The sequence below is a fragment of the Scomber scombrus genome, chromosome 2, assembly GCF_963691925.1.
Source record: "Scomber scombrus chromosome 2, fScoSco1.1, whole genome shotgun sequence".
In the NCBI taxonomy this organism is placed as follows: domain Eukaryota; kingdom Metazoa; phylum Chordata; class Actinopteri; order Scombriformes; family Scombridae; genus Scomber; species Scomber scombrus.
This window is the reverse complement of record NC_084971.1, coordinates 33668022-33694184: the sequence shown is the minus strand read 5'-3', so window position 1 is coordinate 33694184 and position 26163 is coordinate 33668022. Positions and strand designations below refer to the sequence as shown.

Genomic DNA, 26163 nt, shown 5'->3' with positions numbered 1-26163 from the left:
ATCAAACGAGACGCAAAGATTAAATCAACATTCACAATCAAACGTTTTATCATCCAGGAGAACATTTGATATAAATATGATGAATATAAAATGTTTAAATGGTGATTTTTGAATTTTTAAAAGTCAAATTTTGTACATTTGCATATATAAAAATGTGCATCAGCTGCACAAAAATTAAAAAAAGATGCATTTTATTTCCATTTTTGTAAACTGTGGTTCACATTAGCCCTTATTTCGTCCTCCCGGGTCAAATTGACCCCATCTGTTTTTACTGTTCCTCTTTTCCTTCCTTCTTCCTCCTTTCCTTCCTTCCTTCTTCCTCCTTTCCTCCCTTCCTTCCTCAACCCCTCCCTTCCTTCCTCACCCCCTCCTTTCCTTCCTTCATCCCTCCTTTCCTTCCTTCCTTCCTTCTTCCTCCCTCCTTTCCTTCCTTCATCCCTCCTTTCCTTCCTTCCTTCCTTCTTCCTCCCTCCCTTCCTTCCTTCTTCATCCCTTCCTTCCTTACCCCCTCCTTTCCTTCTTTCTTCCTTCCTTCATCCCTCCTTTCCTTCCTCACCCCCTCCTTTCCTTCCTTCATCCATCCTTTCCTTCCTTCCTTCCTTCTTCCTCCCTCCTTTCCTTCCTTCATCCCTCCTTTCCTTCCTTCCTTCTTCCTCCCTCCCTTCCTTCCTTCTTCATCCCTTCCTTCCTTCCACACCCCCTCCGTTCCTTCCTTCATCCCTCCTTTCCTTCCTTCATCCCTCCTTTCCTTCCTTCCTTCTTCCTCCCTCCCTTCCTTCCTTCTTCATCCCTTCCTTCCTCACCCCCTCCTTTCCTTCCTCCCTCCCTTGACTCGAGGACAACAGGAGGGTTAGGGGAAAGTCCGGCTTAAAGAAATGTGTATATGGTGTTTTTACAGCTTTCAAATGTAAACATGAACAATGTTTAAGTGTTAAAAAATATAAACTCAGCATTATTTTAAAATTCTACCTCTGAGATTATGATGTTTGAAGTGATGATGTGGAGCGTTTATTACATTTTGGCATATATAATAATAATATATAATAAAGTTATTATCATTATTAAACCCAGTGGTCACCTGCATGTCTTTAAAGCCGAGCTCATGCAGCGTCTTCTCGTCGTAGTCGGTTGTCAGTTCGTGACCAGATGAGATCATCCTGACCGGTCCCATCAAACCACCTGCAGGACAAAACACACAGCGTCAGACCTCACACACAGCAGCTCAACTAAAGACTGATGACATCACCAATAAAAGGTTTATTTTTTGATGTTAACCTGGAAAGTCTGCCGGCTGCCGGCTGCTCTGGCCGAACTCCTGCAGCTGAGCCTGCTGGTTCATCTGCTCCTTCTGCAGGTTCTCGTACCAGTGAGTCACCTCGGCTCGCAGGTCTGCCACCTGGTCGCTAGGATACATCTCAATAGTCATCTGGAAAATAATAATAATAATAATCATGATATTAGTTATTTTAACCCTCACACAGTGTTTATAATCAGACCATCTACAGTATAATGAGTCTCTATAGTCTCAGATAAACAGAGATTAACCCTTTAATGAAGCTTTTATTCAGTTTTAACACTTTGTCTTTATGGAGAAACAAACATTCATTGTATTAAATGTGAAGTTTGTAACAGTATTTGTTGAATTTGTGAATAAATAAGGGTCAAAAGTGCATTTTTTGTTTATTCTGGGTCACTTTAAGAGAAGTCAGGCTAAAATTAAAAAGTATTTAGTTTGTTTTTAAAGCTCTCAGATGTAAATATGTGTTAAATTTGACCCTGAACAAGGGACGAAGAAGGAAGGAAAGGAGGAAAGAAGGAAGGAAAGGAAAGAAGGAATGGAGAAAGGAAAGGAAAGGAAGGAAGGAAGGATGGAGGAAAGAAGGAATAAAGGAAGGTAGGAGGGAGGGAGGGAGGGAGAAAGGAAAAGAGGAAGGAAGGAGGAAGGAAAGAAGGAAAGAAGGGAGGAAAGAAGGAACAGTCAAAACAGACCCGGGAGGACGACAGGAAGGTTAAAGATATTATAATAAAGCTTCAACACAAACTTGCTTTAATCACACATTCATTATTTAATATAGAGATGAACCATTTTTAAAGCTTATTATGATCATGAGGAAGAAAGTAAGGAGATAAGTTCCTCCTGTAGTATATCGTCGTGTCACATGACTAACTAACGTGACGGACGGCTCACCTTGTCCGGCAGGCCGGCCGGCTGACAGACGATCCTGAGCGGCAGAGACTGTTTATCACTCAGAGCCTTCAGGTGGCTGCTGATCCCCGTTCCCTCGATCTGCCACTGACGAAGGTGGTAGGCGAACCTGAGAGGAGACGGAGACGGAGATCGGATTAATGTGAGTAATGGGTTTAATGGGTTTCATGTGAGTCTGAATAGGTTTTAATATCGTATTAAAGTGTGTGTGAGTGAATGAGTGTGGATCAGCAAATGAGTGTGTGTATGTGTGTGTGTGTGTGTGTGTGTGTGTGAGAGTGAGTGTGTGTATGTGTGTGTTTATGAGTGTGTGTGTGTTTATGTGTGTGTGTGTGTGTGTGTGTGTGTGAGAGTGAGTGTGTGTATGTGTGTGTTTATATGAGTGTGTGAGTGTGTGTGTGTGTGTGTGTGTGTGTGTGTGTGTATATATATATATGTGTGTGTGTGTGTGTGTGTGTGTATGTGTGTGTGTGTGTGTATATATGTGTGTGTGTGTGTGTATATATGTGCGTGTGTATGTGTGTGTCTGTGTGTATATACGTGTGTGTGTGTGTGTGTGTGTGTGTGTGTGAGTGTGTGTGTGTGTGTGTGTGTCTGTATATGTATGTATATGTGTGTGTGTCTGTATGTGTGTATATACGCGTGTGTGTGTGAGTGTGTGTGTGTGTGTGTATATGTATGTATATGTGTGTGTGTGTATATGTGTGTGTTTTTATATGTGAATGTGTGTGTGTGTGTGTGTGTGTGTGTGTGTGTGTGTTACCTGCGTCTGAAGGCCTCCAGGTGAGTCTTCAGCATCAGCAGTCCTCTCTCTATACTGGTCAGACTGGAGTGAGCGTCTTTCTCCAGATTGGCCGAAGCCATCAACAGACTCTCCATACACTTCCTGATGAACTCCTGCTCCTTCTCCAGGCCCGTCTTACCGGCTGCACACACACACACACACACACACACACACACACACACACACACACACACACACACACACACACACACACACACACACACACACACACACACACACACACACACACACACTCAAAACTTTAGACTCATCTTTTCTTTTGAGTTAAAAAAATAAACAATACATTTTTTTGTTTGTTTCTTTCGTCTTTTTAACCTTTTTTTAAACCTATTTTTTAGTTTAGCTTTAATTAAACATCTATACTACATCATTGTATTAGTATTAGTGTAGTGTTGTATAATATAAATATAGTATTTAATAATAATAATAATTGTTTTATGTTCCTGTGTTGTTTTATTTATTTGTGTACAGCACCTTGTTTCAGCTGTGGTTGTTTTAAAGTGCTTTATAAATAAAGTTGAGTTGAGTTGAGTATAAGTATAATATAGTATAGTGTAGTATTAGTATAGTATAATATAATATAGTGTAGTGTAGTAAAGTATAGTATAAGTATATTATGAGTTTAGCATAATTTAGTATAAGTATAGTATTAGTTTAGTATATATAAAAGTATAGTGTAGAATAGTATTGTATTAGTATAATATAATAAAGTACTACTTATCTTATAGTACAGTATAAGTATAAGAATAGTATAAATGTAGTATAGTACAATATAAGTATACTATTAGTATAGTAAACTATAGTATTAGTATATATAGTAAATATAGTATAGTATTAGTGTAGTATATTGAATTGTATCTTATTATACAGTATTATATTTCATTACGTAATCAAAGCAAATATTCTGTTGTTTCCTTTAATGTTTAATTTACCTGAAATTATTCAAATATCAAGATTCACTCAAACAGAAACTAACATGTTTCTCATACTGTGATTTCCTATCTTGTGTCTCTTCCTCTCTGCTCTCAGAGTGTCAGTAACCGTGTTTCCATGACAACAGAGACTCAGTGTGTCAGTAACCGTGTTTCCATGACAACAGAGACTCAGTGTGTCATTAACCGTGTATCCATGATAACAGAGACTCAGTGTGTCATTAACCGTGTATCCATGACAACAGAGACTCAGTGTGTCATTAACCGTGTATCCATGACAACAGAGACTCAGAGTGTCATTAACCGTGTATCCATGACAACAGAGACTCAGAGTGTCATTAACCGTGTATCCATGACAACAGAGACTCAGTGTGTCATTAACCGTGTATCCATGACAACAGAGACTCAGTGTGTCATTAACCGTGTTTCCATGACAACAGAGACTCAGAGTGTCATTAACCGTGTATCCATGACAACAGGGACTCAGTGTGTCATTAACCGTGTATCCATGACAACAGAGACTCAGTGTGTCATTAACCGTGTTTCCATGACAACAGAGACTCAGAGTGTCATTGACCGTGTATCCATGACAACAGAGACTCAGTGTGTCATTAACCGTGTATCCATGACAACAGAGACTCAGTGTGTCATTAACCGTGTATCCATGACAACAGAGACTCAGTGTGTCATTAACCGTGTATCCATGACAACAGAGACTCAGTGTGTCATTAACCGTGTATCCATGACAACAGAGACTCAGTGTGTCATTAACCGTGTATCCATGACAACAGAGACTCACTGACCGTTGATGTAGTAGGAGTTGATGTACTGGATGGCTGCTCGGCTGATGTCAGCGGACTGAGCTCTGAGAGCGATTCCCCACAGCTGGTCCATCCCACACAGCTGCACACACAAAGCACGGAGAGTTAATAACCCCCCCATCTTACTGGTCTTACTGGTCTTACTGGTTCTACTGGTTCTACTGGTGTGAGTCAGAAAGGTTTGATACCTCACAGCTGGAGGCGTTGTCCAGAGCGCTGGTGGCGAGCCGAGCCAGATTACACAGATGCTGGAAGAGGTTGAGACCCGTCATGCTGATGGTCTCCGGCTTCAGCTGAGGCATCTGGAGACACACAAGGAGATGTTATAACACACACACACATACATACAAGGAGATTTTATAACACACACACACACACACACACACACACACACACACACACACACACACACACACACACACACACACACACACACACACACAAGGAGACATTAACACACACACACACACAGAGACGTTAACACACACACACACACACACACACACACACACAGAGACGTTAACACTAGGGCTGGGCAATTAATCGAAAAATAACCAAAACCGACATTTAGAAACTCTAATCTTTCTCATGTCAATTAATGATGGTATTCACTGTTGCCATGACAGCAAAGGTTGCATATCTTTAATGATCATTTGAACCCAAACCATGATCTTTACATAGTTCTGATCAAGTAAACTAGACATTAACCACAGCGTCACACCTTAAAACAGCATTATTTACCTCCATAAAGGAAGAAAGGAAGGAAGGACAGATGGAAGGAAGGGAGGAAGGAAGGGAGGAAGGAAGAGAAGACACAAAGGAAAGATGGAAGGAAGGAAGAGAATACAGGAAAGAAAGAAAAAAGAAAGGACAGATGGAAGGAAGAAAGGGAGGAGGAAAAGATGGAAGGAAGGAAGAGAAGACTGGAAAGAAAGAAAAAGAAAGAAAGGACAGACGGAAGAAAAGGCAGGAAGGAAGAGAAGACAAAGGAAAGATGGAAGGAAGAGAAGACACGAAGCAAGGAAGGAAAGAAAGAAAGAAAGGAAGGACAGATGGAAGGAAGGGAGGAAGGAAAGAAGACAGGAAGGAAAGTGGGCCGTATCTTTTTTTATTCTTAAATACATTAAAATAAAATAAACATATAAACCTGTTTCCATCATTGAATCTAACTGCTGACCCCTGAAGAACAAAACCTTCCAACATAACTTCCCAGATGTTCCCAGATGTTCCCAGATGTGCGTCCCTACCTTCTCCAGGAAGAGGTGTTTGTATGTCTCCATTCCCATCGCATGCTGGTCTTTGCTGCGGACCTGATTGAGGAACCAGTGCAGCGCGTCGTCGTAGCACTCAGCGTCCTCCACCAGGCAGTGCCACAGGATGTCCACCTGCTCCAGACTCAGTCCTGAGGGGGGGGGGGGACAGAGAGAGAGAGTTCATCATCATCCAGACACAGAATACACACTTTAACTCCAGCTGACTCTTTTAGAGCTCATTCAGCTCGAGGAGAGAACACACGAGTCCAGTTTTAGCTTCCTGTATGTTTCAGAAGTGACTTTAACCCAGGGGGGGGGTCAAACATGCGGCCCGTGGGCCAGAACCGGCCAGCCAAGGGGTCCAATCCGGCCCTCTTTCCTTCCTGTCTTCTTTTCCTTCTTTCCTTCCATCTTTCCTTCTTTCCTTCCATCTGTCCTTCCTTCCTTCTTTCCTTCCTTCCTTCCTTCTTGTCTTCATTTCCTTCCGTCATATCTTTTTTCCTTCCTTCCCGTCTTCTTTTCCTTATTTCCTTCCATCTGTCCTTCCTTCCTTCCATCTTTCCTTCCTTCCTTCCTGTCTTTTTTTCCTTCCTTCCCGTCTTCTTTTCCTTATTTCCTTCCATCTGTCCTTCCTTCCTTCCATCTTTCCTTCCTTCCTTCCTTCCTGTCTTTTTTTCCTTCCTTCCTGTCTTCTTTTCCTTCTTTCCTTCCATCTGTCCTTCCTTCCTTCCATCTTTCCTTCCTTCCTTTTTGTCTTCTTTTCCTTCTTTCCTTCCATCTGTCCTCAATCTCAGTGTAAACTACAAAGTGTTTATTATGACTTTTAACTTTCCTTAAATTGCTTTTTATCTCCTTTAAATATGATTTGTCTATTATTGCTTATTTTCCTAAATGTTTAAATGTTTTTTACTCATTTAATTACTTTTATTTGTTCTCTTTAAAAAGCGTAATTATTTTAGGATGTGTGTATTTTGCTGCCTTGTGAAACTAACCCTAACCCTCTCGGATATTCTCCATCTTCAGTTTTCTGAGTCAACATTAAAAGCAGCATGAAGCAGGTTTGTTTACACTTGAAAATCAATAAATCATTATTATTATTCTGGTCGGCTGAATAAACGAAGCTGAATCTTACTGAAGTGATCCGGAGAGCCCAGCGTGGAGAAGACGCAGGTGAGGAACTGCAGACGCACCTGGACCTCCGCACTATGGCTGTACCTGTAAATAAATAAACAAAAACAAACAAAACATGTGTCAGTAGCAGTAAAAACATGATTTAGCTAAAACTCAGAACTCTCCTGCAAGTAAATGTATGTATGTAATGTTTCTCCTCTTGTGCACGAATTTAAATTTAAAAAAAACTTTTCATTGGTAAAAATTAGGGATGTCGGTCCTCTGATATTTACTTATAAATGTAATATCCGGAAGTATCAGTTTTTATAACCGATGTTTGTTCTGTAGGCTTCTGCATGAACGCAGCATGGGACGTTTACCGGCACGCTTGATGACATATAACAACAACAACAACATGCTAGACTCGTGGGTCGCTAACCGTGGCTAACAAGCTAGCTCGCCCGGTGCATGACGTCATATCTGTGGTTTGGAACTATTTCCAAGTGTGATCATATTGGCACTTTTTTCCATAACTTAAATTGAAGTTGTTCTCTTATTTTGCACAGACAGTGTTTACATGTGAAAGCCATGTTGCATTTATGTTTGCATCCAGTGGAGCATCACAATAAAATTAGGCATAATGTGTTAATTCAACAATAGGAGATATGTTATGCTGTTAATTAACAGTTTTGGTGTAAAAAGCCTGCAAATATCGGTATCGTAGTTTGTATGAAATATACACGAGGAGCTGAGTATTTATGTAATACCACCTTAAGGAGATGACATCGTGACATGTGACTGTTAATCTAGTCTAAAAGACTCACAGTGCAAACTTGTGCCGCTGTTCTCTGACTTCCTGAATGTAGTGCTGCAGGTTGTCGAAGAACAGTTTCATCATGTGCAGCTCCTTCTCCGCCCACCTGACACACAAACAACAACAACAACAACAACAGTAGAAGGTTAAAGGCTGCTTCCTTTTCATTTCACTCATCACTTTTACCTTTATATGGACGGCCTATATTTTGCAGAAGAAGCTCAAAGAATTAACTGATGAAATAAAGGAGCAGTAGAGCTGAGCGATATGGACAAAATCAAATATCATGATATGTTTTCACCTCGATATCGATGTTCAATAAACACTTAATACTTAATATTTAATTTAACTTTTAATATTTATTTTACAGTTAGTATTTATATTATGTATGTTTCTTTTACTTCTTATTTTTATGTTCCTTCTTTCCTCCCTCCCTTCCTTCCTCCCTCCCTCCCTCCTTGTCCTTCTTTCCTCCCTCCCTTCCTTCCGTCTGTCCTTCCTCCCTCCCTCCCTCCTTGTCTTTCTTTCCTCCCTCCTTTCCTTTCCTCCCTTCCTTCTTCCTCCCTCCTTTACTTTCCTCCCTTCCTTCTTCCTCCCTGCTTTCCTTCCTTCCTCCCTCCTTTCCTCCTTCCTCCCTTCCCTTTCCTCCCTCCTTTCCTTCCTTCTTCCTCCCTCATTTCCTTTTCTCCCTTCCTTCTTCCTCCCTCCTTTCCTTCCTCCTTCCTCCCTTCCTTTCCTCCTTCCTTCCTCCTTCCTTCCTTCCTTGACTCGAGGACAACAGGAGGGTTAAAGCAGCAAAAAGTCACTTATTCCACATCATGATATTATAATATTTAAAATCTAAGACGATATCTATAAAATATCACAATAGATATAATATTGACTTATTGCCCCATTATATATTATCATTTATATATATGGATACCTTTATGTATTTATTCTGTGTAAAGCTTCAGTAATAGTCTGCATTACCACATGTGACTGTTGTACTTATATATAATATATTATGATACATATAATAATAATAATAATGTAAAAGCAAGATTTTACTGTTGTAGTGGGTTGAAAGGGAGAAAATAATGATAATAATGATAAATAACGTAAACTGAAAAAATATAATTACGCTCAAATACAATTAAACACCTTTAACACATTTTTTAGACCTTGACTATAAAAAAAAAAACGTAATTTAAGACCCTTTTAAAAGCTTTATTTTTTTACTTTTAAGAGATTTTGTTGCAGAAAAAGAAGATCAAAGAATGAACTGATGAAATAAAAGAGCAGAGAGGATATGTGACTTACATGGTGATCCAGTGAGTGTCGTAGCTGGAGCCAAACTGCTGGAAAGTGCCAAAAAGCTTCGGTAGTAAACGCAAGGAGACCACAACAGACCTGAAGGAAGGAAATCATAACGTAAGTAAAAGTTTAAAACCAATTTAATGAGTAAAACATATCAAATAAAGAAGAAAGCAAAGATTAAAACTATTCAAAAAAGGAGATAAATGTAATTAAAGTGTTCCAGGAAATGTGATTTTGTTGCTAAGTGTTTCCTTGTTTCCTTGTTTTTAGGGGACTCACCTGTGATGAGCCAGGTGTCAAGGCAACCCTCAATGAAGCGCATGCGGATCTGGCGGTCGGTGAACCAGCAGACGAGCGAGCAAAGCAGCTTCTCCGCTTCATTAATCAAACCCTCGGACAAGTGGATCTAAAAAAACACGCATGGAAGGTTTAATCATTAACACTCAGGTCTGTTTTTAACCCTCCTGTTGTCCTCAGGTCAAGGAAGGAAGGAAGGAAGGAAGGAAGGAAGGAAATGAGTAAAGAGAGAATGAAGGAAAGGGGGAAGGAAGGAAGGAAGGAAAGGAGTAAGGAGAGAAGGAAGGAAAGGAGTAAGGAGAGAAGGAAGGAAAGGAGGGAGGGAGGAAAGAAGGAAGAAAGGAAAGAAGGAAGGAAGGAAGAAAGGACAGAAGGAAGGAAAGAATGAAGGAAGGAAGGAAGGAAGGGAGTAAGGAGAGAAGGAAGGAAAGGAGTAAGGAGAGAAAGAAGGAAAGGAGGAAGGAAGGAAGTAAGTGAGGAAAGAAGGAAGGAAAGAAGGAGGGAGGGAGGGAGGAATGAAAGAAGGAAGAAAGGAAAGAAGGAAGGAAAGAATGAGGAAGGGAGGAATGAAGGAAGGAAGGAATGAGGAAGGAAGGAAGGAAGGAAGGAAGGAAGGAAGGAAGGAAGGAAAGGGGGAAGGAAAGGAGTAAGGAGAGAAGGAAGGAAAGGAGGGAGGGAGGGAGGGAGGGAGGAAGGAAGGAAGGAAGAAAGGAAAGAAGGAAGGAAGGAATAAAGGAAAGAATGAAGGAAGGAATGAGGAAGGAAGGAATAAAGGAAGGAAGGATAGAGGAAAGGAGGAAGGAAGGAAGGAAAGGAGTAAGGAGAAAAGGAAGGAAAGGGGGAAGGAAGGAATGAAGGAAAGGAGTAAGGAGAGAAGGAAGGAAAGGAGTAAGGAGAGAAGGAAGGAAAGGAGGGAGGGACGAAAGAAGGAAGAAAGGAAAGAAGGAAGGAAGGAAGAAAGGACAGAAGGAAGGAAAGAATGAAGGAAGGAAGGAAGGAAGGGAGTAAGGAGAGAAGGAAGGAAAGGAGTAAGGAGGAAGGAAGGAAGGAAGTGAGGAAAGAAGGAAGGAAAGGAAGGAGGGAGGGAGGAATGAAAGAAGGAAGAAAGGAAAGAAGGAAGGAAAGAATGAGGAAGGGAGGAATGAAGGAAGGAAGGAATGAGGAAGGAAGGAAGGAAGGAAGGAAGGAAGGAAGGAAGGAAGGAAGGAAGGAAGGAAAGGGGGAAGGAAAGGAGTAAGGAGAGAAGGAAGGAAAGGAGGGAGGGAGGGACGGAGGGAGGGAGGGAGGGAGGGAGGAAGGAAGGAAGAAAGGAAAGAAGGAAGGAAGGAATAAAGGAAAGAATGAAGGAAGGAATGAGGAAGGAAGGAATAAAGGAAGGAAGGATAGAGGAAAGGAGGAAGGAAGGAAGGAAAGGAGTAAGGAGAGAAGGAAGGAAAGGAGGAAGGAAGGAAGGAAGTGAGGAAAGAAGTATGGAAGCAGGAGGGAGCAAAGAAAGAGGACGGAAGAAAATATTCTGTACATTAAACATTATCGGCCGATACATCGATATCTGATTGTTTTTGCTCTTAAAATAAAACACGTGAACATAAAGAACGCAGAGTCGTACCGCGTCCTCGTCCTGCACCAGGTCCCACAGCAGCGTGTTGCCTTTCTTACACACGTTGTCCAGGTTGATGTCGGTCACAGCGTGGCTGCTGGAGTACTGATGCTTATGAACAGCTGGACCTGCAGACGAGAAGAAAGAGAGGAGAGAGAAGAGAAGAGAAGAGAGAGCGAGAGAGAGGAGAAGAAAGAGAGAGAGAGAGAAGAGAGGAGAGAAGAGAGAATAAAGAGCATTTCACACAATTAGCTTCACTTATTCTGGTTTTACTGGTTGACTTTTATTATAATCATGTGTCTATAATCTCTTCTTCTGTACTTACACTTAATATTCTGAGTAAATCAGTGTGTTTCAAAAGTTTTTTACACAAAGCTCCACTATATTATTATTACATATAAGCCATCAGCAGGTTTATTGGGTTCATTTAACAGTCTGTGATGATTTGGTACGTCTGTGATTTGAGACTCAAAGTCAGTTTTATGGATTTACCACAAAAACCAGTGATGAGTTAAAATAAAGTAATTCCATCTGTTCAGTACGACGGAGTGTTAGGGCCAGACTAAGAGAACTTTTTTTTTTTTGGATATTACGAGAATAAAGTCGTTATATTGCGAGAATAAAGTCGTAACATTGCGAGAATATTGCAAGAATAAAGTCGTAACATTGCAAGAATAAAGTCGTAATATTACGAGAATAAAGTCGTAATATTACGAGAATGAAGTCGTAATATTGCACGAATAAAGTCGTGACATTAAGAGAATAAAGTCGTAACATTACGAGAATGAAGTCGTAATATTGCGAGAATAAAGTCGTAACATTAAGAGAATAAAGTCGTAATATTAGGAGAATAAAGTCGTAATATCACGAGAATAAAGTCGTAACATTGCGAGAATAAGGTCGTAACATTGCGAGAATAAAGTCGTAATATCAGGAGAATAAAGTCGTAATATCGCGAGAATAAAGTCGTAACATTACGAGAATAAAGTCGTAACACTGCGAGAATAAAGTCGTAATATTGCGAGATTAAAGTCGTAATATTGCGAGAATAATTCCTCTTAGTATGGCCCTATACTCCAGCTGTTCGGGGCCCCGGCTGTCTCACCTTGCACCAGGTGCTCGTGGTAGATGGAGGCCAGGTTGGGGAGATGCTGCTGCAGGTGAGAGCTGAGTTCAGCGTGTGAGTTGATCTGAACCAGCTCCTCCTCGCAGCCGGACTCCTCACCGTCGAAGTCGGCCATGTTCTTCTCGGATTTGGCGCTGACCTGCGAGCTGCTGCAGCTGACGTCGTCGGCGCTCAGCATGTCTTCCACCATCGGGCTGAGGAGAGGAGAGGAGAGGAGAGGAGAGGAGAGGAGAGGAGAGGAGAGGAGAGGAGAAGAGAGGAGAAGAGAGGAGAGGAGAGGAGAGGAGAGGAGAGGAGAAGGAGAGGAGAGGAGAGGAGAGGAGAAGGAGAGGAGAAGAGAGGAGAGGAGAGGAGAGGAGAGGAGATTAATTTAAAGATCAATCAAGCAGATTTATCACAGTGTGAAACTTTTGTCTCCTCTGGTCAATTTTGACTGTTAATAAATCATAAAGTATAAATTATCATCAGATTCTGTGTTAGACCTTTTTGGCTAACTTCATTCCAACTTTACACTCCCTCCCTCCTTCCTTCTTCTTTCCTCCCTCCCTCCTTTCCTTCCTTCTTCCTCCCTTCCTCCTTCCTTCCTCTTCCTCCCTTCTTTCCTTCCTTCCCTACTTCTACTAGTTTCTTGTGAACTAAAATTAAAACATCAGACGGACTATAATTTATGTTTTTTTTTAGTGTTTGGACAGGAAGTTAAAGATGTTTACCCTTCATGATGGTGATGGTGATGATGATGATGATGGTGGTGGTGCTGCGGGCCGATGAAGCGCCGGCAGTTAAACAGCTCGCTGCCCATCGCCTCTCCCAGGAAGTCTCCGGGCCGCGGCAGGCAGGGCGGCTCCTGCGGCCCCTGGACCATCTGCGAGGGACCGATGTCCGCCTGCTGCTGCTGAGGCTCCGCCCCCTCGGGCCGAGCGGATGACGATGCCGAGCACGCGTCCAACATCCTCATCCGGCCCTCCAGCGACGTCGCCGCCGTTACCATGACGGCGGAAGCGTCGGGGTTAAAGGGGAGGACTTTCGATTTGGCCCCGCCCCCGGAGCAGCTTGGCCCCGCCCCCTGACTCGGACCCTCGCCGAGCGCCTCCCCCGCCTTCCTCTTCCTGGACTCCGCCTGCTCCCGCGGCTCCTTCTGCTGCCCGCCTTCAGCAGCCGACCGGTTTCCCCTCGTCATCATCATCATCGTCATCATCATCATCCTCGTCGTCGTCTTCCTCTTCATCATCCTCCTCCTCCTCCTTTAGCACCTCGCTGTCGGCCATGTCGTCGGAGTGCATCTCGCTGCCGGGGCTGCCGGCTGATTGGCTGGCTCTGCTGGAGGCCGCCTCGTTGCTGGAGGCTTCGCTGCGGCCGCTGCTGCTGCCCGGACCGCTGCTGCCTTCCTCCACGCTGTTGGCCGTCTCATCGGAGCTGCCCTGCATCGACTCCTGAAACACCAGAAGGAAGGAACATTAAAATCATGGTGGAACGCAGGTCTGAGTCTGATTTAACCCTGAATATATTTAAACTGTCTTGTTGTTGGATCGACTGGTGTTTTATGTGACTTGCGGATGTGTCTATAAATAAAGTTTCATTCAATTCATGGTGAACGTCTGCTGCTTTCAATCATGGATCATGATCATGGAAGAAAGGAAAGGAGGAAGAAGGAAGGAAAGGAGGGATGAAAGAAGGAAGGGAGGAAGAAGGAAGTAGGGAAGGAAGGAAGGAAAGGAGGAAGAAGGAAGGAAAGGAGGGGGTGAGGAAGGAAGGAAGGAAGGGAGGGAGGAAGAAGGAAGGAGAGGGAGGAAGGAAGGAGGGAAGGAAGGGAGGTAGAAGGAAGGAGGGAAGGAAGGAAGGAAGGGAGGGAGGGAGGAAGGAAAGGAGGAAGAAGGAAGGAAAGGAGGAAGAAGGAAGGAAAGGAGGGGGTGAGGAAGGAAGGGAGGGAGGAAGAAGGAAGGAAATCGTTTTAACCCTGAATATATTTATACAACTGTCTTGTTGTTGGATTGACTGGTGTGTTATGTTGTTTTTGTTGATGTGGACCTGCAGATAAATAAAGTTTTATTCAATTCATGGTGAACGTCTGCTGCTTTCAATCATGGATCATGATCATGGAAGGAAGGGAAGAAGAAGGAAGGAAGGGAGGGAGGAAGGAAAGAGGGAAGGAAGGAGGGGAGGAAGGGAGGAAGAAGGAAGGAAAGGAGGGAAGGAAGGAAGGAAAGGAGGAAGGAAGGAAGGAAGGAAGGAAAGGAGGGAGAAGGAAGGAAGGAAAGGAGGGATGAAAGAAGGAAGGGAGGAAGAAAGAAGGAAAGAGGGAAGGAAGGAAGGGAGGGAGGAAGAAGGAAGGAAAGGAGGGGGTGAGGAAGGAAGGAAGGGAGGGAGGAAGAAGGAAGGAAAGGAGGGAGGAAAGAAGGAACAGTCAAAACAGACGGGGAGGACGACATGAAGGTTAAAAGCAGCATCAGGTTTGTTAAAATGTACATTTAGTATTTTTGTTGGTTTTATATCATTTGAAATGACATTTGCACCATTTTTTTTTTACCAAAAGACTGAATGCTCCTGAAAACCACAAAAGAATGATACATATTACATGTTTTATCCACCTAGAGAGAAAGACAGAAAGAAAGAAAGAAAGAAAGGAAGAAAGAAAGAAAGAAAGAAAGAAAGAAAAAGGATGGAAAGAGAAAGAAAGAACAAGTAGGAGGAAAGAAGGAAAGAAAGAAAGGATGAAGAAGAGAAAGAAAGAAAGACCGAGAAAGGATGAAGAAGAGAAAGAAAGAAAGAAAGAAAGACCGATTTTGAAAGAAAGAAAGAAAGAAAGAAAGAAAGAAAGAAAGAAAGAAAGAAAGAAAGAAAGAAAGAAAGAAAGAAAAAGAACGAAGAAGAGAAAGAAAGAACAAGAAGTAGGAGGAAATAAAGAAAAAGAAAGGAAGGAAGAAAAGAGAAAGAGAAAGAAAGAAAGAAAGAAAGAAAGAAAGAAAGAAAGAAAGAAAGAAAGAAAGAAGAGAGGTAACCACAAAAGAATGATACATATTAAATATTTTATCACCTACAGTGTGTTTAAGCCTCGAGGCTCTGGAACGTCTTTTATATCTCTTCTTAAAAACACTTTTATTAGAGACTTTCCTGATTCTGAGTTCTATCTTTTATATATATATATGTTTCCTTTATCGATCCCCTGTTTTTATGTCTGTTTTATGGCACAGTTTTATCCTGTACTTTCAAACTTTCTGCTGCCTTGTAAAGCACTTTGAAATGAACCTTATTATATTTCTTTCTCTTAGCTTCTTCAATGCTTCGTTAATGCTGCAACTTTCCATGACAATAAAGCGATATATAAATAATCTAAATGTTTTCTGCATGACTGAGCCGGAGGAATTTGGTCTGTTTGGAAACTTTGTGGTCTGAGTGTGTTTGAACAGCATCGAGCCGTCAGTTAGACAGACGTTCAGATAGTTCACGATAGATGAGCTACGAGATAAAACCCAAAACTATGCAACAAACTACTGTTAACCTTTCTGTCGTCCTCCCGGGTCAAACTGACTCCGTCTGTTTTGACTGTTCCTTCTTTCCTCCCTCCCTCCTTTCTTTCCTTCTGTCCTTCTTTCCTCCCTTCCTTCTTCCTCCCTCCTTTCCTTCCTCCCTCCCCCCCTTCCCTTCCTTCCTCCCTCCCTTCCTTCCTTCTTCCTCCCTTCTTTCCTTCCTTATTCCTCTCTTCCTTCCTTCCCTCCTCCCTTCCTTCTTTCCTCCCTCCTTTCAATCCTTCTTTCTGTCCTCCCTTCCTTCCTCCCTCCTTTCCTTCCTTCCTCACTTCCTTCTGTCCTACCTCCTTTCCTTCCTTCTTTCTTTCCTCCCTCCTTCCTCCCTTCCTTCTTCCTCATTCCCTCCCTCCTTTCCTTCCTTCCGCCCTCCTTTCCTTCCTTCTTCCTCCCTTCCTTCCCTCCCTCCTTTCCGCCCTCCTTTCCTTCCTTCCTCCCTCCTTTCCTTCCTCCCTTCCGTCTTCCTCCTTTCCTTCCTTGACTCGAGGACAAAGCTAAAAACTTACCTCTTCACTTTTGCATTTAACTCACTTTTCTATCATTTTCACACTAAAGCAACTTCTTTTAAAATCTCACATCTTACTTGATTGTATAATTTGTATTTATTCTATTTTTAGCTACTTTTACTAAAGTACTATTTTACATATTATTAGTATTTTTTAATTTCCCATCATATATAACATTTTTGCTCCTTTTTAATTGACTCTGTTCTCATTTCTGCATCTTTGACTTTATAGTTTTATATTGTTATTGAAACTCTGAATACGTCCGTTCGCCTCGATGACAAACCAGAGAAAAATGTTTCAAAAAATAAACAACAGAAATTACAGGATCCAACCCAAGAGTCTCAGCGTGTGTGTGTGTGTGTGTGTGTGTGTGTGTGTGTTTTTGTATCTTTGTGGGAACCAAGTCCTCACAACTTCAAAGGGCAATTTACTGGTTAAGACTTTGTTTAAGGTTAAAGTTAAAATTGGGTTTAAAGCTTTTAGGAATCAGGCTCAGAAATACACAACGAATCATCACAAAGATATAAAGAAAAATGTGTGTGTGCATGTGTGGGTGTCTGAGTGTGTAAGTATGCGTGTGTGTGGCTGTGTGTGTGTGTGTGTATGTGTGTCTTTCTGCGTGCGTGTGTGACTTTCTGCGTGTGTGTATGTGTGTGTGTGTGTGTCTTTCTGCGTGTCTTTGTACATGTGTGTGTGTATGTGTGTCTTTCTGTGTGTGTGTATGTGTCTTTCTGTGTGTGTGTGTATGTGTGTCTTTCTGCGTGTGTGTGTGTGTCTTTGTGCGTGTGTGTGTGTGTGTGTGTCTTTCTGTGTGTGTGTGTGTCTGTGTGTGTGTGTGTGTGTCTCTTTCTGTGTGTGTGTGTGTGTGTGTGTGTGTGTACCTCTGTGTCAGTGTGTGTGTGTGTACCTCTGTGTCAGTGTGTGTGTGTGTGTGTGTGTGTGTGTCAGTGTGTGTTTACCTCTGTGTGTGTGTACCTCTGTGTCAGTGTGTGTCAGTGTGTGTGTACCTCTGTGTGTGTGTACCTCTGTGTGTGTGTGTGTGTGTGTGTGTGTGTCTCTGTGTGTGTGTGTGTGTGTGTATATATGTGTGTGTGTACCTCTGTGTCAGTGTGTGTGTGTGTGTGTGTGTGTACCTCTGTGTGTGTGTGTACCTCTGTGTCAGTGTGTGTCAGTGTGTGTGTACCTCTGTGTGTGTGTGTGTGTGTGTGTGTGTGTCTCTGTGTGTGTGTGTGTGTGTGTATATATGTGTGTGTGTACCTCTGTGTCAGTGTGTGTGTGTGTGTGTGTGTACCTCTGTGTGTGTGTGTACCTCTGTGTCAGTGTGTGTGTGTGTGTGTCAGTGTGTGTGTACCTCTGTGTGTGTGTACCTCTGTGTGTGTGTGTGTGTGTCAGTGTGTGTGTGTGTGTGTGTGTGTCAGTGTGTGTGTACCTCTGTGTCAGTGTGTGTGTATACCTCTGTGTCAGTGTGTGTGTGTGTGTGTGTGTGTGTACCTCTGTGTCAGTGTGTGTGTATGTGTGTGTGTGTGTGTGTGTGTGTGTGTGTGTATGTGTGTGTGTGTGTGTGTGTACCTCTGTGTCAGACAGCCTCTGCTGGCTCCTCTTGCTTCCCGTCATTATCTGATCATCCATCTCCATGTCGCTGCCTCCGCTGTGCTGCGTGTCGCTGTTATCGCTGCTGTCCGGGCTGGCGGCCGGCGAACCTGAGAGGCCGGAGAGGAGACGACAGACTGTGAGAACCATCGAAAAAACAAAAAAAAAACAGCATGAGGATTTCCTGCTGGAAGGAAATCAAACCTCAAACCTTCCACACAAACATTACACAACTTTTAACAGCAGTCAGAGACTTTGGGACAAAATGTCACTAACTGCTAATCTGACCTGATGTGTTACTATAAGGAGTTAGATCTGATTTATAAAGCTGCTTTCATCACATTAAACTCACTAACAACATTATTTAAGCTATAATTGAGCAGCTTGAGTTTATAAAGTGACAATAACACGACATCTGTAACTTTATTATCCTCCCCAAAAGATTTCTGCCATCTTCTTCCAGTTAAACTGACATTAAAGCAAAAGTTTACATTTATTACTTCTTCCCTTCATCCCTCCTTTCCTTCCTTCATCCTTCCTTCCTTCCTCACCCACTCCTTTCCTTCCTTCCTTCCTCCCTCCTATCCTTCCTTCTTCCTCCCTCCTTTCCTTCCTTCTTCATCCTTCCCTTCCTTTCTTCCTTCCTTCCTTCCCTTTCCTTCCTCCTTACCTTCCTTCCCTCCTTCATCACTTCTTTCCTTCCTCCCTTCCTTCATCCTTCCTTCCTTCATCCCCTCCTTTCCTCTTCTCCTTCCCCCTTTCCTTCCTTCATCCTTTTCATTCCTTCTTCCTTTCATCCCTCTTTCCCTTCCTTTTTCCTAATTTCCCTCCTTCATCCCTCCTTTCCTTACTTCTTCCTCCCTTCCCTCCTTCCTTCCCTTCCTTCTTTCTCCTTTCCTTCCTTCCTTCCTCCTTTCCTTCCTTCCCTCCTTCCTAACTTCCTTCCCTCTTTCCTAACGTCTTTCCTCCCTCCCTTCCTTCCTTCAAATCTACTCAATTTGAGCATTAAAATTGAGTTGCACTGCTACTACAGTAATTACGGTAGCCTGATTCTAAAAGCTCAATTGGATTTAATCAGGCTGCTGTAATTACTGTATTAAGAGGCAGCTTAATTTAAAAATGGTGGATTTATTGCCCAGAGATAGTTTTACTAAGTTTAACAAGTGATTAAGTAGTTTTTTAGTCAGTTTCAGGTATTAGGAGGAAAGCCTTGATTGATTTAGTAGCAGCTGGAAACACACTGACCTTTCTTGTTGCCCATGGGGATGTTGGTGTTGAGCAGCGAGGCGAAGGAGCTCTGCTTGGAGAGCTGAGCTTTGGCTGCCAGAGCGTTGTTCCACAGAGCCTTGATGAGCATCGAGGCCAGATACAGCGTCTGAGGAGGGGAAATACACACCTTACAAATACACACTGGGGCAGATGTTTACAGGGAGGGGGGTGTGTGTGTGTGTGTGTGTGAGAGAGAGAGAGGTTGTGTGTGTATGTGTGTGTGTGTGACAGTGTGAGTTTGTGTGTGTGTCTGTGTGTGTGAGTGAGTGAGTTTGTGTGTGTGTGTGTGTGTGAGAGGTTGTGTGTGAGTGTATGTGTGTGTGTGTGTGAGTGTGTCTGAGTGTGTGAGTGTGTGAGAGAGAGAGGTTGTTTGTGAGTGTGTGTGTGTGTGTGTGTGTGTGTGTGTGTGTGTGTGTGTGTGTGTGTGTGTGTGTGTGTGTGTGTGTGTGTGTGAGTGTGTGAGTGTGTGGTTGTGTGTGTGTGTGTTTGTGTGTGTGTGTGTGTGAGTGTGTCTGAGTGTGTGGTTGTGTGTGGTTGTGTGTGTGTGTGTGTGTGTGTGTGTGTGTGTGTGTGTGTGTGTGTGTGTGTGTGTGTGTGAAGTTGTGAGTGTGAGAGTGTGTGTGCGTGAGGTTGTGTGTGAGGTTATGTGTGAGGTTGTGAGTGTGCACTTGCTCGGTGTGTGTGTGTGTCTGTATGTCTGTTAGGTTGTGAGTGTGAGAGTGTGTGTGTGTACCTGCTCCGTGTGTGTGTGTGTGTGTGTGTGTGTGTGTGTGTGTGTGTGTGTGTGTGTGTGTGTGTGTGTGTGTACCTGCTCCGTGTGTGTGTGTGTGTGTGTGTGTGTGTGTGTGTATGTGTGTGTGTGTGTGTGTGTGTGTGTGTGTACCTGCTCGGTGTGTGCGCTGGGGTGCAGGCCTGACACCAGGTTGAGGACGTGGCGGAGAGGAACCGGGTCCAGGTTCTTGATGAGTGAAGGAAAAAGGTCGTGGATGTAGCGGCTGCAGTGTTTCAGCTACAACAGGAAAGGAAAAAAAGTTGACTTTTTTTTTGCACTTCAGTGAGATGTGTGTAAAATATTTTAATATAATCAGAAATACTATTGAAGCTGTTAAACTTGACAAATATAAAAACTATTAATTATGATGTTTATGGTAAAGAAATAGACAATCTCTGAACATTAGAGAGTATTTCCTGTTACATGATGATGGAAAATAAACTGATCTTAATTTAATTTTTTGCTTATTTTAATAAACAAAATAATCAAATTCAAAGTCCATAAAGAAGAAGAGTGTCTTATTCTGAAAGTACAGCTGCAAAGTACATTTTCTGTTTTTAAATTGTATTAATATTCATATTAGTTTTTCTTTTTTTAACCCTCCTGTTGTCCTCGAGTCAAGGAAGGGAGGGAGGAAGGAAGGAAAGGAGGGAAGGGAGGAAGGAAGGAAGGACAAGAAGATGGAAGGAAATGAGGGAGGGAAGGAAGGAAGGAAGGACAGGAAGAAGGAAGGAAAGGAGGGAGGAAGGAAGGAAGGAAGGAAGGAAGGAAGGAAGAAGGAAGTAAAGGAGGGAGGAAGAAGGATGGAAGAAGGAAGGAAAGGAGGGAGGGAAGAAGGAAGGAGGGAAGGAAGGAAGGACAGGAAGGAAAGGAGGGAGGAAGGAAGGAAGGAGGGAAGAAAGGACAGAAAGAAGGAAGGAAAGGAGGGAGGGAGGGAGGAAGGAAGGAAGGAAGGAAAGAAGGAAGGAAGGAAGGAAGGAAGGAAGGAAGGAAGGAAGAAGGAAGAAGGAAGGAAAGAGGGAGGAAGGAAGGATGGAAGGGAGGGAGGAAGAAAGGAAGGAAGGAAGAAAGGGGGAAAGAAGGAAGGAAAGAAGGAAGGACGAAAGGTAAAGAGGAAGGAAGGAAAGTAGGAAGGGAGGAAGGAAAGAAGGAAGGGAGGAATGAAATAAGGAAGGAGGGAAGGAAAGAAGGAAGGACGAAAGGTAAAGAGGAAGGAAGGAAAGTAGGAAGGGAGGAAGGAAAGAAGGAAGGGAGGAATGAAATAAGGAAGGAGGGAAGGAAAGAAGGAGGGAGGGAGGGAGGGAGGAGGAAGGAGAAGGGAGGAAAGAGAGAGGAAGGAAAGAAAGATAGAAGGAGGGAGGGAGGAAGGACAGACGGAAGGAGGTAATGAAGGAAGGAAAGAAGGAACATTCAAAACAGACGGGGTCAATTTGACCCGGGAGGACGACAGGAAGGTTTAAATTGAGAGCAAAGTAAGAATTTCATTGTAAAGTTCAATTAATTATTCTTTATCTGAATTTGAATTGAATCCCAAAGTATGAAGACTTCAGTGAGTCAAACCAGCCAACTCTGAAGTTTTCATCTCTGCTGATACTGTACGATGACGTCGTTATCGTCGTCATGGTAACAAACGTGTTGTTTGAGTGTAATGAAGCTGCTGTGTAGTGCGCTGGGACTTCCTGTCGTACCTGAGCTGCAGCCCAGATGCAGTCAACATGCTGCGTGCTGAGTCGGCCCTCCGCAGCCAAGAAGTTCAGGATCACTTGGCACTGTTTAATGATCTGGAAACACACACACACACACACACACACACACACACACACACACACACACACACACACACACACACACACACACAGAGAGAGAGACACACACACACGCGCACACGCACACGCCACGACGCACACGCACACACACACACACACACACACACACACACACACACACACACACACACACACACACACACCACACACAACACACACACACACACACTTTAGTATCAGATTAGCTTTGCTGGAACAAAGTTTCTTCTGTTTAAGTTAAAGTACTGAGGGGAAAATAATACAATGCAACTACAGAAAAAAAACTCAGTCTGCAATAAAAACAACGGAAGGGAGGAAAGGAGGGGGTGAGGAAGGACGGGAAGGAGGGATGAAGGAAGGGAGGGAGGAGGAAGAAGGAAGGAACCCCCTCGTTTCCTTCCTTCATTCTTCCTTCCCTTCCTCCTTCATCCCTCCTTTCCTTCCTTCTTCCTTCCTCCTCCCACCCTTCCTTCCTTCCTCACCCCCTCCTTTCTTTCCTTCCTCCCTTCCTTCATTCCTCCTTCCCTTCCTTCCTCCTCCCACCCTTCCTTCCTTCCTCACCCCCTCCTTTCTTTCCTTCCTCCCTTCCTTCCTTCCTTCCTTCCTTCTTCCTCCCTCCTTTCCTTCCTTCTTCCTCCCTTCTTCCTTCCCTCCTTCTTCCTCCCTCCCTTCCTTCCTTCCTTGACTCGAGGACAACAGGAAGGTTAATACAGAGATCATCTCTCATTAAGCCTTTGATTTCTTACACTGAACAAACTAAAACCAGGCATAATGTCGCTGCTGTGAGCTTTTAAACATCACGCTTCAGATTCAGAGGTTTGAGGCTGAGCTGCAGGGTTGAGTGGAGATGTGTGTGTGTGTGTGTGTGTGTGTGTGTGTGTGTTTGTGTGTGTGTGTGTGTGTGTGTGTGTGTGTGTGTGTGTGTGTGTGTGTGTGTGTGTGTGTGTGTGTGTGTGTGTGTGTGTGTGTGTGTAAGTTTATTTGTGCTGTTGATCGTAACCGCTGTGAAACAATCAGAAAATAATGTTTTATTGATCTCATTCAGCGTCGTTCTCACTGCCGGCGCTCCTTCTCTTCATTCACTCTCTACCTCGCTCTACCACAGCGTCTTTCTTCTCTTTAAAGTTCCCCTAATTACTTCAGAAGTCTTGCATTTGCAGAGAAAAAGTTCACACTCACCTCAATGTGCAAATTTGGTCCAAATATGTGCTCCACTACGTTGTTGTGGATCAACCAGTCAGCTAGTTCCTTCGCTATGGACCTGCAGGGACGAAGCAGAGCGAGAGAGAGAGAAAGAAGTTAAAACACAGAAAGAAGAGAAGTGTGATTTAAAAGTGCATTTAAAAAGCTGCATCTGCTTGTTTTCTGGGTTTATGTGTCACAAGATTTCATTTAACCCTCCTGTTGTCCTCGAGTCAAGGAAGGAAGGGAGGAAGGAAGGAAAGAGGGAAGGAAGAAGGAAGGAAAGAGGGAAGGAAGGGAGGAAGGAAGGAAAGAGGGAAGGAAGAAGGAAGGAAAGAGGGAAGGAAGGAGGAAGGAAAGGAGGGAAGGAAAGGAGCAAGGAAAGAAGGGATGAAGGAAGGAAGGGAGGAAGAAGGAAGGAAAGGAGAGGGTGAGGAAGGAAGGAAGGAAAGGAGGCGTGAGGAAGGAAAGGAGGAAGTGAAGGGAGGAAAAAGGAAGGAAGGAAGGAAGGGAGGAAGAAGGAAGGAAAGGAGGGATAAAGGAAGGAAAGGAGGGATGAAGGAAGGAAGAAAAGGAGGGATGAAGGAAGGAAGGAGGAAGAAGGAAGGAAGGAAAGGAGGGAGGGAGGGAGGAACGACAGACGGAAGGAAGTAAGGGACCTTTGACCCGAGAGGACGACACGAAGGTTAAAGTCATAAAAAGTCTTTAAACTAACTCACGTTTCTGTGTCGGACACCAGGGACTCGTTGTTGCAGACGTCGTTGAAGGTGTGGAGCTGGTTCTGAGGAAACACACACACACACACACACACACACACACACACACACACACACACACACATTACATAAACGATCATACGTCTCCCTACGAGCTTATTTAAAAACCTTAAATCTAAAAGCACAGCTGGAGTTCAAACTTCAAAAGTAACGTATAAAGTAACGCTGGGACGATCCGCGATCAAATCGTATATATTGGCGATTGGAGGGTTGCCAGGTGATTTGCTGTTTATTTTATTTTTTTTAAATAAATAAAAATGGTGCTCTACTGTGCATTAAGAGATGTTTCTGGAGGAAATACATGACTGTTAGAGAAGCCCTGTTTACAAACAGACCTACAATCTACTTTCTTCTCTTCTCTCGACGCAGCCCGTTTGCTCACGCTTCGGGGGCGTTCAATAGAGAGTAATTGCAAATAAATAATGTTTTAAGGTGTAACTATTGAAATATTCACACAAGGGCTTTCATAAATTCCTACAGTGTTGCAGCACTGCCGCCTTTGCAGGTTAAAAGTTAATGACAGCGACTTGAAGTGAGGACGAGCAACACGTCTCCGGCTTGTCAGCGCAGCGGTGTCGCTCACTTTTGCAAAACATTCAAAATAACGTCATTATAACAAAAAACAAAAAACGTGCCAAAGACCCCCCCCCTTGCCGATTTAATCGTGTATTGGAGATCTACAATTTGAAATTTAGAGGTAATCGCACAGCCCTAGTACAGAGTTTTTATTGGCTTCTATAATATTAATAAAAAGCAATAAATGGAGCACTGCAGTTGATTTTTAGTGCTTTAAATCATCACATTCACTAATATACACAAGATTTTATTATTGTATGTTTAGGTGTCAAATTAACCCCGTCTGTTTTGACTGTTCCTTCTTTCCTTCCTTACTTCCTTCCTTCTTCCTCCCTTCCTTCCCTCCTTCGTTCATCCCTCCTTTCCTTCCTTCCTCCCTTCTTCCTTCCCCCCTCCTCCCCTTCCTCACCCCCTCCTTTACTTCCTTCTTCCCCCTTCCTTCCTTCCTTCCTTCTTCCTCCTTTCCTTCCATCCCTCCTTCCCTTCCTTCTTCCTCCCTTCTTCCCTCCCTCCTTTCTCCCTTTTACCCTCCCTCCTTTCTTTCTTTCCTCCTTTCCTTCCTCACCCCCTCCTTTCCTTCTCCCTTCCTTCCTTCCTCCTTTCCTTCCTTCATCCCTCCTTTCTTCCTCCTTTCCTTCCTTCCTTCCTCACCCCCTCCCTTCCTTCTCCCTTCCTTCCTTCATCCCTTCCTTCCTTCCTTCCTCCTTTCCTTCCTTCTTCCTCCCTTGACTCGAGGACAAAAGGAGGGATAAATAAAAGTACAGCACAGACTGATGTTTAGTTTATTAGGATCCACATTAGCTGCAGTCTTGCTTTAAATATTTTTCCTCGGGTCCGACCATACGCGTAAAATTACACGATACGTAACATAACAACACAATAAAGATAATATTCATTTATTGGGGACTCACTGTGATTTGGCTGAGTCCGGCCAGCCTCATGGTGAGCGTCGGGGACATGAAGTATTTGAAGGCGAGGTCGAGGCTCTCCTTGTCGAAGCACAGCGCGCTGTCCAGCGGCTCCTTCACCGTGCTCCACATCAGGTCGGCCATGTTGCGAGCAGCGCTCTGACGCAACTCCTGGTCGGACAGCTTACACAGATACCTGCAGACAGAGGTTAGGTTAGACCACTTATTAAGAAAAGGAAATAAGTTCAACCAGCTGCTCCCAATGCTCATGTTTGGATATATTAGAGAGTAAAGTCTTAAAACAACAATCAGGAGCTCAAATGAACATTAAGTGTGTTTAATAATAATAATTTATCAAGGAAATGACATATTAATTAGGAATGTGTCATTAAAACCAAATAATTGTTTCTGCTGTGGTCGTTTTTTGTTTTTTTGCCACTGAAAAACTTTAATTAACCCTCCGGTTGTCCTCGAGTCAAGGAAGGAAGGAAGAAGGAAGGAAGGGAGGAAGAAGGAAGGAAAGGAGGGAGGGAGGAAGGAGAGAAGGAAGGAAGGAAGGGAGGAAGAAAGGAAGGAAAGGAGGAAGGGAGGAAAGGAAAGAAGGAAGGAGGGAAGGAAGGAAAGGAGGGAGGAAGGAAGGGAGGAAAGGAAAGGAAAGAAGGAAGGAAAGGAAGAAAGGACAGAAGAAAAAAGGAAGGAAGGTAGGGGGAAGGAAGGACGGACGGAAGGAAAGAAGGAGGGAGGGAGGAACGAAGGAAGAAAGGGGGATGGAGGAAAGAAAGAAGGAAGGTAGGCAAGAAAGAGAGAAGGATGGAGGGAGGAAGGACAGACGGAAGGAAGGAAGGGAGGGAAGAAGGAACAGTCAAAACAGACGGGGTAAATTTGTCCCGGGAGGACGATACGAACATTAAGTGTGTTTAATAATAATAATTACTCAAGGAAATTACATATTACTTAAAGATGTGTCATTAAAACCAAATAATCATTAGCTGGGACTT

The 26163-nt window shown here is 43.3% G+C and overlaps 1 protein-coding gene across 1 annotated transcript in view; it reads right to left on the bottom strand.

Annotated features, from left to right (window-relative positions):
• The window catches only part of usp34 (ubiquitin specific peptidase 34), a 103157-nt gene that overhangs the window by 38224 nt on the left and 38770 nt on the right, over positions 1-26163 (bottom strand). The window contains 23 exon segments of the mRNA XM_062438224.1: positions 1079-1179; positions 1276-1426; positions 2189-2315; positions 2970-3132; positions 4747-4846; positions 4953-5066; positions 6012-6166; positions 7150-7232; positions 7952-8047; positions 9244-9333; positions 9520-9535; positions 9538-9646; positions 11144-11262; positions 12240-12454; positions 12971-13417; positions 13419-13690; positions 17857-17987; positions 19123-19252; positions 20030-20155; positions 21607-21699; positions 22903-22984; positions 23625-23686; positions 25169-25361. Coding sequence (XP_062294208.1) covers positions 1079-1179; positions 1276-1426; positions 2189-2315; positions 2970-3132; positions 4747-4846; positions 4953-5066; positions 6012-6166; positions 7150-7232; positions 7952-8047; positions 9244-9333; positions 9520-9535; positions 9538-9646; positions 11144-11262; positions 12240-12454; positions 12971-13417; positions 13419-13690; positions 17857-17987; positions 19123-19252; positions 20030-20155; positions 21607-21699; positions 22903-22984; positions 23625-23686; positions 25169-25361 — 3175 coding nt within the window.